Consider the following 14,125-nt stretch of genomic DNA (forward strand, 5'->3'; position numbering starts at 1 on the left):
TGGAAATTAAGAATTGAATGTGCAGTATGGTTGTAGTATATTATTATAACAATACATTAGATAGTAATTTATAGATGATATGTTTCCCTTTCCTATACCTAAATGGATTCTTACAGTTTCTTAAAAGATGAAAATCCTCCAGAAAAAAGACGATCACATCTATATTTCCCTTGCCAAATTTATATTTTAATTTGGTTTAAAGGTTTGTTTCCTATTTTTTCCTTCTATACTATTCTTCTCCTGTGTTTTCCTATTCCTTCAGGATTAATTTAATTCAATTTCGTTTTTATTTTCCTAAATAAAAATTAAATTTATTCTTTATTAAAAAAACCCATGTATGGGTATGTTAGATCCTTCTAGTGAAGTTCATGTTTTTTTTAGTTCACGGGTATTTTTGATTCTTCTCACACGTGAATTATTTTTTCACTTCTTTGATTCAACGAATAATTTGAGTTTGAATATCTCCCTTAAAAAATTATTTGCTTATCATTATTTGAGGTTCTTATTCTTATTTTATTTTAGTGTGAAAATATCAGAAACAAAAAGAAAGAATTGTAAATGGAAAAAAAATTAAGACTAATTTTTTGAAATTATATTGTAAATCAAATTTGATACTACCGCTCACAACTCTCTAATTGCAGTTGCTCCTAGTAACAAATTTATTATCCATTTTCAGTCAACTTGATGAACCCAAACTTCTTAATTCCTTCATAAATAGTTTTTAATTTCTAAGAAACTTAACCAAACATGCAATAACGTTTAAAATAAACTATGATGAAATAACATATGCCAATTTTTTTAGGCAATTGAAGAGAGATTTTTTTTTTTTTTTTTAAAACAAAACATGACTTTGCTAATATTCTTATAAAAATAAAGCAATTAGCAGATACATAAGTGAAAGGAATGGCAGACTAAGTTGCTCGGACTCGGGCGTGGATGTTCGATACAGATGCGGATCTAAAGGTCGTGTGAAATTGATGATCAAGAATAAGAGATTCAACTAATATGCTGAAGAACTACAAAACTCCATTGAAGGACATATGAGAGAAAACGAAAGAGAAACTGCTTTGCTTGTATTGAATCAATTGAACTAACTATTACAACTGAGTACAATCAATTTATATAGATCTAACTAACTACACGTGGACATATCAACTAATTAGTTAACTAACTCAATACCCCCCCCCCCCCTCCCCCCCTCCCTCAAGTTGGAGGTGAGACCAACACAGCCAACTTGTCCAAAACTATTGAATGTTTGACTCCTGTAAGAGCCTTAGTAAGGATGTCAGCCAGTTGGTCATGAGTTCCAATGTGATGCAGTGATATAAGACCTTCTTGTAGCTTGGTTTGCACAAAAATGACAATCAATCTCAATGTGTTTGGTCCTTTCGTGAAACACAAAATTTCTGGCAATTTGTAGAGCTGATTGACTATCACAAAGATAGGAAAAGGTCTGCTTCTAGGAATAGTAAGCTCTTCAAATAGTCTGTCTAACCAAACCAACTCTCCAACCACCTTTCGAAGGGATCTATATTCAGCCTCAGCTGAGGAAAGAGATATAGTTTCCTATTTCTTAGATTTCCAGCTTATAGGACTGGAACCAAGCAACACAATATACCCTGTGATGGACTTTCTGGAATCAGGACAAGCATCATAATCTGAATCACAAAAATCTTGTACGTTGTAATCATCAGTAGATGTCATAAGCAATCCTAAGGTGGGATCCTTCTTGAGATACCTCAGCATGTGGTATGTTGCTTTCATATGTGGTTCTCTGCGGTCTTGCATGAACTGACTAAGGTGCTGAACTCCATAAGCAATATCTAGTCTAGTATTAGTTAAGAAATTAAGTTTCCCAACTAATTTTCTGTATGCACTGGGATCAGAAATAGACTTCCCCTCATTTGCCTTGAGCTTGACTGTCACATCTAGTGGTGAGGTGAGGCTGGAAAGTTCAGAACAATGGTACTCTTTGAGAAGATCAAGCACAAATTTCCTTTGTGAAATAAGCAATCCAGCTTCAGTGTAAAGGATCTCTAACCCCAAGAAATAATGCAGTTTCCTTAAATCTTTAATTCTAAATTGATTATGGAGAAAGCTTTTGAGACTATCAATTTCTTCAAGATCAGTACCTGTCAATAGGGTATCATCCATATACACAGCTATGAAGACAATATATGAGCATTTTTTCTATAAAATAGAGAGTAGTCATTTAAGGAATGAGTGTATCCCCTGAAACTGAGGGCATCCGACAACTTAGCATACCATTGCCTATTAGCCTGCTTTAGACCATATAATGACTTATTTAGCTTACAAACTAATCCTTTAGTCTGAATATCCAAGCCTGGTGGAATATCCATGTAAACCTCTTCATCTAACTCCCCATGGAGAAAGGCATTATTCACATCCAATTGATAAATGTTCCAGTGTTTCTTTACAGCAATGGCAATTAGAGCTCTTACAATAGTCATCTTAATAACATGTGAAAAAGTCTTTGTGTAGTCAACTCCATAATGCTGAGTATAACCCTTAACAGCCAAACTAGCCTTGTACATTTCTATGCTACCATCAGCTCTGTGTTTGATCTTATATACCCATCTCCACCTAAGAGATTTCTTTCCAAGGGGTAGAGGCATGAGATCCCAAGTATCATTATCATGTAGGGCATATAGTTCTTGTGTCATAGTTGCCTGCCATGCAGGATCTATAGTTGTTATATCATATGAAAATGGCTCACTTTCATGTGAGATACTTAATACAAGAGACTGGCTATCAGGATACAGAAGCTTAGAGGCAATATGATGGTGGTTAGAAAATGATGCATGTAGTGAATGAGGTGGTAATGTAGTTGTGGAATGAGGTATATTGCATAAGTAATCATTTAGATAGGCTGGTGTTTTGTGTATTCTGGCAGACTTTCTAACAGATGGAATGTGGTCCGGTGATGGTGGAACAAATGGTGGTGGTAACTCAGTTGAAACTATTGTGTCTGCACGATTAGGATCATATTGCATATTATCATTATCAGATTCAGGATTACACTGAATGTTATCAGAAAGAACAATTGTAGGAGTGAGATAACCAAAACTAGGAACATGACCATCTACCACAGGGGAAGATGATTGAGTCATAGAGAAATGAAAGATTGTCTCATGAAATGTAACATCCCTAGACACATAAATTTTGTTAGAAGCCAGACTTAGTACTCTATAACCTTTTGTCCCAAATGGATAACTTACAAACACATGTGGGGTTGCTCTTGGATCAAATTTGGTTCTATGGGATTTGGGAATGGTAGGATAGCATAGACACCCAAAACTTCTCATTTGAGACTATTGAGGCTCTTGGTTATACAGTAAAGAAAAATGGCATTTATTCTGAAGAACAACAGAGGGAAGTCTGTTAATGATGAAGGTTGATGTGAGTATACATTCTCCTAATACTTAATAGGTAGTTTGGATTGAAAAAGGAGTGCCCTAGCAATTTCTAGGAGATATTTGTGTTTTCTTTCTACTACACCATTTTGTTATGGTGTGTAGGGGCATGACTTTTGGTGAATAATTCCTTTTGATTGAAAGAAGAGGGTGGATTCTTGGTTTACAAATTCTAGTCCATTATCTGTCCTTATGGTTTTTATGGTGGTTTTGAATTGAGTCTCAACCATATTGACAAATGATTTGATAATGTGCAATGCATTACTCTTGCAGCTTAACAAGTGAGTCCAAGTGGATATGCTAAAGTCATTCACTAAGGTGATAAAATATCTAAAATTATCATAGGTTGCCACATGATATGGTCCCCATAAGTCCACATGGAGTAGCTAAAAAATCTTGATAGGTGGGAAATGGCAATCTATTTTGCCTTGCCATGGGACATATAGTACAGGTAAATGGTTGCTTAGGTGAGAACTTCACAGGAATGGATGGTAATTCTTCATTTTTGCAAAAGGAACATGTCCAAGTCTGTGGTGCCATAAAAGGTCTATATTAATATTAACTTTATGAGACAGACTAGAAGAATGGGATAGACTAGGTATTGAAACAAAATTATTTTCATTATGAGTAATATTCATTACAGATGGAACAATATGACATGAAGATGAAGAAACAATAGACAAAGGGCATTTATGGCCTTCAACAGTACTATGAAAACTAGCACATTGACTTGAGGTTTTCAAAGAAGTGTTAGAGTAGCCTTTTTTCAGGTTGAGCAAAGCAAATAAAGTCCATCTTGTACTCTACCAATTTACAGAGGCCTCTTCATTGAAGGGCCCTGCAGTATACAAGAGGAATTAGAGACAGAAACAAGACATTTAAGATGAAGTGCTAAAGACTTGATGGAAATCAAGTTATATTTGAAGGATGGAATGAAAAAGACTTTATGCAATGTGATCTTTGATGTGAGGTTTACATTTCCAACTTCAGTTACCTTCACCTTGTATCCATTAGGCAAACTAACTAACAAAAGATATGGTAAGAGAATGATATCAGAAAGATGGTTCTTATTGTAGGTCATGTGATGTGTGGCCCCTGAGTCTAATATCCATAAGTCAGTCTTTGATTTGAAGCACCCATATGAAAGTTTGTCAAAATCAACAGATGAGTTACAAGTTATCATACCTGCAAAATTTGCAGCACCACTCATAAGCTGATCTTCAGCAGCTTCTCCTGTAGATCCCAACTGGAAATGTTGTAGCAAATTGATGAGTTGTCCATACTGATCCTTGGTAAGGTTGGGACCAGATTTGGAGGATTCAGTAGTGTTTCCTGTGTTAGATTCATTATCTATCCCAAAAACATTTGTTGCTATCCCCTTTTACCGTATATCCTATTGTTACCTTGTCCATTTCCAGTGGTACTAGCCTGAGGATAACCATGCAACTTGTAGCACCTCTCTTTAGTGTGACTTGGTTTCTTACAATGATCGCAGAAGGATCTTGGTTTGCCAGTGTAGTTATTGGTGGGAGAGAAATTAGTCTTGAACTACTGTTGTCTTCCACTTGAAGATCCTGATGAGTTAGCATGAATAGAAGAATTCACTGATGCCTTTGCAAACATTTGGTTATTTAGCTTGAATTCCCTTTGTTTTTCTTCCTGAACTAACCCTGGGACATAGATGGCAATGGATTCATCATTAATATACTACTTCTGATTACAATATACACCTCATTCAATCCCATAAGGAATTGAATGAGTCTTCTATCCCGCTCTGCCTTATGTATGTTCTTTTCCCCCCCACAATTACACACACAACTACATTGATCTTTAGCGCTCATATTGTTCAATTCTTCCCACAACTTCTTCATCCTAGTATAATACACAGTCACATCAAGCACACCTTGACTCAAATCATTGATTTCCTTTTGGATCTGAAACAACTTAGCCCCATTTGTTTGATTATATCTGTCTTCCAACTCCTTCTATAATTCTAAGGCATCAGAAACATACTCTACACTATCAACAATTTCTTTTCCAAGAAACTTGAGAATCCAAGATGTGACCATATTATCACATCTTTCCCACTATCGATATTGAGGAGAATTGAGTGCAGGTTTCTTACACTCACCATTAATGAATCCTAACTTGTTCTTCACATAGAGGGATTTCATTACACTTCTCCTCCAAGACCTATAACCGATTCCATCAAATACAACCTGAACAAGAGGCAAGCTGGGACCATCAGATGGATGAATGTAAAGAGGATTACTTATATCGATAACATTGATTCTTGTAGAACTAGTATTGGGATCTGTAACTTCCACCATAGTTGCAAGATCTGATGAACCTTTAAACAACTGCAACTGAGAGACAAATTGACACTACCGGAAAACAGAGATGACGAATCTAGTAAGAGCAACAAGGCTCTAATACCATGTGAAATTGATGATCAAGAATAAGAGATTCAACTAATATGCTGAAGAACTACAGAACTTCATTGAAGGAGTATGAGAGAAAACGAAAGAGAAACTGCTTTGCTTGTATTGAATCAATTGAACTAACTATTACAACTGAGTACATTCTATTTATATAGATCTAACTAACTACACGTGGACATATCAACTAATTAGTTAACTAACTAACTCAATAGGTCGGATTTTTCATGATCTAACTTTTAAGATTCGGGGATATGGATAGTTAGATACGGGTGTGGAGATTCACCTAAAAATAATTAAAATGTTTTAAAATAGGGTTATAAAATCTACGGAAAAGGGTCAAAATTGCCCCCGAATTATATGAAATAGACCATTTATACCCTTGGTTACATTTTGGGATAAAAAATGTCTCTGCTGTTATCCTAAGAGACCACAAATACCCTCAAGAGTTAACACCCCAATTTTTTGTTGACGTGGCAAGCCACGTGGGACTAATCCTTCCACCTAAGCGTTGCCAACTAGGATTCACTACAGAAGAACTAGACCTTTAGCGGCAACAACAGTCGCCACAAAAGCCCAGAAAATCGTCACTAAAAGTTTTTAACATTAAATTCTAATTTTGTGTTTTTTTCTTCATTGTTTTTAAAAAACCAAATATGATATCGATTAAGAAGGAGTTTGAATCACTATATGTTTTATTTTTATGTCATATGTAAATGTATAAAATGTACAATGATGCATTATATATATATAGTAGGAGATTTGAATCGAGAAGTAATTTTGATTATTTTTCGTAATAATATTGGATGTTTTTAATATGGATAATGCAAGTTATTTATTTTAGAAAATTAGGTCGCAATCGAAAATTAATTATCATATTTTTTTGTTGAAAAAATAGGTTTTACTAGCGAATGGTTGTTGGAGCCTTAGTCGCCACTAAAAATCACTCATAACCTTTAGTGGCAATATTTTGGGATTTTGTGGCGACTTTGTCGCCACTAAAAGTCAAGTTCTTTTGTAGTGAATCTTAGTTGGCAATGCTTAGGTGGAGGGATTAGTTCCATGTGGCTTGCCACGTCACTAAAAAATTAGGGTGTTAACTCTTAAGGGTATTTGTGGTCTCCTGGGATAACTGCGGGGGTATTTTTGATCCCAAAATGTAATGGAGGGTATAAGTGGTCTATTTCGCATAGTTCAGGGACAATTTTGACCCTTTTCCGTAAAATCTATTATGAGATATTTTGTGGAGAACTTGACGAGAATCGTGGAAGGAGATTAAAGGAAAATGAGTGACATGTAAATTTCTATGAAAAGGTATTCCATTTTCTTCATTTCATCTTAGCTTTTGTATTGAAATCATTAAAACTTTCCAGACTTTCCCCATCAATTTTGGTCAAAAAAATCCAAAGTTGGTTGACTAAATCGCACACCCACACCACACCCCTGTATATATAGTGTCACTCTGGCTTTTACTGCTAACAAATTAAAAGGTATTCCATTTTCTTCATTACCCATTCTAAAACTTTGATATGTAATGCAAGTGCTACTGCAACCTTCTGCTTCATCAGCTCTTTTCACCTCACTGGAAGTTTGTTTCATTTGTGAGGAAAAAGAAGTTGATATCTGGTAAACAAAAATGATAGGAAAACCTTAATGCTTGCATTAGTAGTGCTTGAATTAGTAATGCATGCATTAGTGGTGCTTGCATTAGTAGTGCGTGCATTAGTTATGCAAGCATTATTTTTTATACATTGTTTGGCTTGATGTATTAGAAATAACAAATCTTGCATAATTTCTATTAAAAAAAATATCTTTACAAAAATACCCTTCACACTTTATTTATTTGTACACTTCCTTTGCAACAAAGTTCTTTGCTAAAACATCAAAAAAGATTTATTTGCTAAAACATCATTAACTCTTCTTCTTCTTTTTTCATAAATAATATTAAATAGTTATACTATTGCGTCAAAATATTTTTGTGAAAAGTTAGAAAATAATTTTTTTTATCAAATTTATTGTCACAATATTAAAAATTTGGATTAAATTATATTGAAATTAGATGTTTTTTTTTTTTAAATAAGATACTTAAGAGGCCATAGAGCTTATTAAGACACCAAAAAATTAAAAGACACCAAAAAACAAATCAAAATAAAAACAAAAACTTATGACAGCAAAGAAAATGAAAAAGGCTTTAAGGGTAGTTTTGTAATTATTTAATCTAATGCAAGTGTTAAAATGATATGTATTACTAATACCTAGAATTCCTTGGTATTAGTAATACACAACTTAAAACACAATAGAGTATATAACTAATGCTTGCATTAGTTATGCATGGCATGAAAAATTGTACCAAACAAGGTACTACTAATACACACACCTAATGCATGCATTATATTTTCTAATACACTCTTCCAAACGACCCTTTAATTTACTTGAAACACATTACATCGGTGGGAAAATAATGTTTTATAACACAAATTTCAAATTGATTAGAGGTAGGAAAATCCTGTTTCTAGATAGATCACCGAAAGATAATTCTGAAATTTAAATGACATAAGGCAAATGAGTAGCAGATGGATCTGCAACTGAGTTTAAAATTGGACTAGCACACTTGACACGAATAGATAACATAAAAGAGAGCTGTGCAATTATTTCACTGTGGTAAAACAGAGAATAATTTCTTTATAAAGAATGTTGATGAACCTATACAACTTTTTTTAAATTAAACTAATAAGGGGCTGGACGTGAGATCATCTTTGTCACAGACTGCCTACATACCCCAAAACTAATTCTAAAGAGGGTTCAAGCCCACACGTACTTTTTTACAAATCAATTTTTATCTATGGATCTATCTATTGTCACAGTTACGCACCAATTCAGGTTCCATATACCTTTTTGTTCCCCTGATCATCAGTTTCCGTTTTTCTTTCATGCCCTGTTCAAAAGTCATGGAGAGCCCAAAATCAGCAATCTTGGCAGTTTCGTCTAATATTGTCAGGTTTGATGTCGCAGTGAATAATTCTATTGCTGTGAATGCAACTGAGCCCTAAAAGAACATTCTTTGTTTGTTTTTTAACTTCAAAATCCGGCAGTGAATTAAAGTTCCGAAGACTATTGACAAGGCTTCCTCCGGATGCATACTCCAAGTTACAACAATAAGTTGTAAAGGTCGATTTCATCTTTGAAGGAGAGATAAGCTCCAAAACAGCAAATAATGCAAAGAGAGTGTTTGAACATACCGAGAAATTCCTCCTCTTCTTTCAACGATTGAGAAGCACTATAGTCCCAAAATATAAAGGTGACATAAATTTTATTGATTCCTCAGTACTACATTCGTACTTCAAATCGATCACATAAAATTGGACACATATAAATTCAAAGAAAACCTAGATCAATCGATCAGCTAGCAATAACTATAAGTTTGTTGAATGTAGATTTGGTTTAGACAGAGCAAAATATTTCATTTAAGAGGGGACTGTATAAACTTTTGTAACAAGTGATAAAGCTTATAATAACAGTTTCTTTGTCAAAATTAGAAATTGAACACTAAAGTTGGACAAATAGAATTTACGTAAACTATAAGAAACATCAAACAGAAAGGACTGAGAAGCAGGCACAAAACTCCTGATAGTGTTTTAAAAACTGAACCTAGCTAATTAGTTTTGTCCACAAAATTAGCTGAAACTGTTCAATTCTTCAGAGCAGCATATCTTGTAAATGCGCGTTAGACTGCCAAGATTGTTGGTCCAACAATAATGTACTCTTACTTGCCCTAATTGCATCCGATATATCCTTCAAAGGCTCATGATCTAACAAGGCTTTTGTAAGGTCTGCAACAAAGCTGGATTCTTCTGTTTCACAAAGTGTCTCAAATTCCTCTTGTGGTCAGGGGCGAATTTATGTACTAATTTTGGGTCACCCGAACCCGTGGTCATCCGACTAAACTCGATATATTACTTCTATAATTATTAAAGAATATATTAAATTAAAACTTGTTGAACCCGTTCTCAAAATGGCTGGATGGTTCACTGGTACCACTGCAAGATTTCAACTCACAGGTCGCAAGTTCGATCCCAGGCAGCTCCAATTCGCTTCAATTTATTTTTATTAACTAAAAACACATTTTTCATTAAAAAAAAAGAAAGAAAAAGCTAAATTCTGAAAGTTTAAAAGTCAAAAGACTTCAAAAGTTTCCTTCCCACACACTTTCCAAGTTCCAACAATATTTTTCCTCTCTTCAAATTTGTTTTCTATTTTCCACACAAAGAAGAAGTTTCAAGTCTCCAACTTCAAGTCAAGAATTTAGATAAATCATCATTGTCAAAGTTTAAGGTAATTTTAGTTTATGATTTCTCTTTTTAATAAACAAACTAACAAGATAAATAAATATATATATATATATATATATATATATATCACTTAAATTTTAGGGTTTTCATATAAAAAAATCTTTGTCATTACTTATAATAGGAAATCATCAATAGCTAAAGAATTGATTATCTCAAACTTACATATTTTGCGAATGTAACTTGTAGGGAATGTGTTTCATATTATATTATCAATTTTGAAGGGCGTGATTCCTTTTTTTAATGTGAAAGGGGTGTGATTCCCTTTTTTTTTTATATGTGAAAGGGGTGTGATTCCCTTATTTTTTTTAAATGTGAAAAGGGTGTGATTCCTCTTCTATGTGATTGCAAAAGAGGCATAAGTCCTCTTTTTATTATGAATGTGTGATTTTCTTATTGTTAAATGTGAAAGGAGTGTGATTTCTCTATTTTAGTTAGATTTGTAAAGATTGTGATTCCTCTATTTTATTTGAACTTTCAAGGGTGTGATTCCCTTATTTTTTATTGTGAAAGATATGCGATTCTCTTATTTTATTTTAAATTTGCTAGTTAAATTTGTGACTAATTAAGTTGAATAGCATTGGTGAAGAATTTTTGAATGGATGTTTAGTTTGTAAGATAGAGCGGAAAATATTTGAAAATGTAAGTAATGATGCTATTATAAATCGTTTTCAAAATATGAAGTCTCGTCGAGTACAATTGTAAACTGATGAAATTTTTTGTGGTAATGTAATTTTTATGTATTGCTCGCTTAGTTATTATTATTATAATTTTTTTGATATTATCTTTAAAGCAATGGTGCACCCGTTTTCTTAAAATCCTGGATTCGCCTCTGCTTGTGGTGTCTGGTTTATCTCCAACAATGTGTCACCTGTATCGAACATTTCAGGCACGTTATTTTCTGGCATAACAAATTCTTGAACTTTGGAAAAAGGCGACACAGTTTGCCCCAACAGACCATTCTCTTCACCAGCAGCCTCTTGAGTGATCTGCACTGGATGTTGATTAGATTCTACTATTGCTCGTTTAGAAAAATCAAAAGGATGGATCAGCAGCTCATTGTTCAGATTCATCAATACATCGACACCCATATATTCAGCCAAAGTATCATATATTTCAGGCATAGTGATATTTGACTTCACATTCGCAAAGTCAGGAATCATAGGTTGTTGTATTTGAGAAAAAGTATTTAGCTCCAACTGACCATTCTCTTCTCCGGGGGCCTCTTGATTGTTCCTGATAGCAGAGTTCCCACAACCAGATAGTAGTCCAACAAAGCTTGCAATACGGTCCTCATTAACACCAAAAGGACAATCTTGCTGCAGGTGTGCTGGTTCCTTAGGCAGATTATTTTCTGGCATTGTGTTCTCAAATTCCAAAACACCATTCCATTCACCAGCAACCTCTTGGATTTGCACCTCAACATCATCAACTTCCATCGCTGGATTTTCAACGACATTGATAGGATGATTGATCATTCCATAGTCCTCATTCCGCATAAGTGTTATTTCAGGATCATCGTTTTCTAATAGCTCTTTGATCTTCTCTTCACCTGATGAAGCATCTTGAATTTGCACCATTGGTTCAACAATATTGATAGGAGTGATCTCCTTACATTTCTGATCCATCCGCGGCACAACAGAATTTACCTCTGAAATCACCTTTGTATCCATAACAGTTGTACTCACATTACTACTTCGAGAACAAATAGCAGAGTTTTTTTGGGGCTTAGTTTTTATTGCACAAATACAATAATCTTTAAAATTAGAGTTTTCGAACTTTCTAAGAATAGCTTCACAAAAGGCATATTCCTTCATGAGCCACTTGCTATCATCAGGACAACACATGTTAGTATCATAATAGAGACTCTTCTTGAGTCCCATACTCAAAGACTTGTTATGTTTACTCACAACCATTTTCCCCTTATCTTGTTGCTTCCAAGTCCCAAGATTTTTACCCACAACTCTGCAAAATCTATCGTTAGTTTTCTTTTTCTTATGTCTGGGTGAAATAAAGTATCGAAAAATACTAGTATCCCCATCATCTCCTCCTCCACAATGACGCCCACGGCTATAAGTTTGCCAAGGTTCTTGTTTGTAAACATCACACACGGTAATAAAACCATCGTCATGCAAATCTTTTTCAGCCATAAACCTGAGAAGGTATGTAAGTAACTCTGAATTCTCAGGACGAAATCGAAACCCTTCTTCTTCAAACTCCATCACTCTTGAATGAATTAAACTAATTTTATGAGTTGTGACTGTTTAGAAAGAAAAAGTATAAAGTTGAACGCAATGGGGACAATTTAGGAATCCCATATTTATAACTAGCTTCAATCCCCTTGCCTTGCTGGGAAACCCAATTGGTAATAACTTGGGAAAACTATATTTAGTAACTTATCGATTTTTTTCAACAAGAAAATAATATTTAGAAACTTACGCTTTTTTTTTTCAACTTACAATTTTCAACAATAAAACAATATTTAGAAACCCAATTCGTAAGAAATTAGGAAAATAAAATATTTTCAAACTTACCATATTCGACAATTAAACAATATTTAAAAACTTACAATTTTTTTTAATTTTTTTTTAACTTACAATTTTCAACAATATGGCAACCAATTTAGAAACTTGGGAATTTCAATAGTAAAGCAATTTTTAGAAACTTGCGTTTTTTTTTAATTACGATTTTCAACAATAAAATAATGTATTTTATTTATTCATCTACGGGAATAATCTTTTGTATTTTTACTAGTCCTGAGCACGTGCGTCCCTTACTAAGTTGTATGGGTTTATTGTAATGGTATAGATAAATTTATTCAAACACGTGTGTTGCACCATGTGTATCCCCCATGCTAATGAGTACAAATATTTTGGAAATATCATAATAAGCACGTGATAAGTTGCACACAAATTGAAGATAAAAATACAAGCTCAAATAGTTGAATGATAAGTTTATTCAATCGATATTATTATCAACACAAGATACATCGACATACTGAAATTTTGTTGTTGAGTGAATTTCAAAAAGAATATTAGAACAAACTTCAATTATGCAATTCTTATAATATATCAACTATTCAACTTTACAAAAGTTCCCTTTGTTTAAGAGTATATTAGTTTCTGGACACACGTGTTGCACGTGTGTCCCATGCAATATTTTACAAATTCATTAAGACAATTAAAATTCAATAAAAACATGCGTGTAATGAGAACAAAAATGCAACAATCTCAAATAAATGTTATGATAATAAAATTTTTTTATAGAAAATTAACTTAAAGAAGACTATAAAAAAATAAATATAGAAGAGAAAAATAACATACACATCATTCTTAACACTTTAATCATAACATTATATAAATGGAAAAAGAAATACAAAATCGGTACATAATTTTCCAAGTTTTTGTCAACACCTCTCATATCCAATCAAAATTCAAAAGTCTTCCCCATCGAGTCAAACTAAAGCATGAATCAAATAGAAAAATCACTTTATTTTCATAAAGTGATAGATAATCAGACTAAGGTAGATATGTCATATACGTTAGATCAACTTTAGATGTTGATGACTTCATTACTTTAACTATAAAATGAAAAGAATAATTTTGGATGTGAGTTTATGAAATAAAAAAGATGAATTTATATAGATAAAAATAGAGGAATACCAAAAGACATCTTAAAGTTTTAAATTATATATCTGAAGGTTTCAAAGGGCCAAAATTGATAAAAGAGAACAACTTTAAAAATATTAAATATATGCAATGAACCTCCATTAAAATCTGGAAGAGTAAACAATCTTCCTTTGAACACTTGAACTTTCTATTTACTCAATGTAGTAATTGATTATCACTAATATTTAAACATGTAATTAACTAAATATTTATAATATTTTAATTTAGTGTAGGGGTAA

At 33.3% G+C, this 14,125-nt stretch overlaps 1 protein-coding gene across 1 annotated transcript; it reads right to left on the reverse strand.

The window, feature by feature from the left end:
• Positions 1-9,568: 9,568 nt before the first annotated feature.
• On the reverse strand, positions 9,569-12,440 carry LOC125824985 (uncharacterized). The gene is made up of 2 exons (XM_049504329.1): positions 11,057-12,440; positions 9,569-9,759 (listed from the first exon to the last, which is right to left on the reverse strand). Exons 1-2 carry the CDS (start codon positions 12,438-12,440, stop codon positions 9,569-9,571), a joined length of 1,575 nt encoding a protein of 524 aa, XP_049360286.1.
• Between the last annotated feature and the right edge of the window lie 1,685 nt (positions 12,441-14,125).

Source organism: Solanum verrucosum, unplaced genomic scaffold (genome assembly GCF_900185275.1).
Source record: "Solanum verrucosum unplaced genomic scaffold, falcon-dt-bn FXZP01000086.1, whole genome shotgun sequence".
In the NCBI taxonomy this organism is placed as follows: Eukaryota; Viridiplantae; Streptophyta; class Magnoliopsida; order Solanales; family Solanaceae; genus Solanum; species Solanum verrucosum.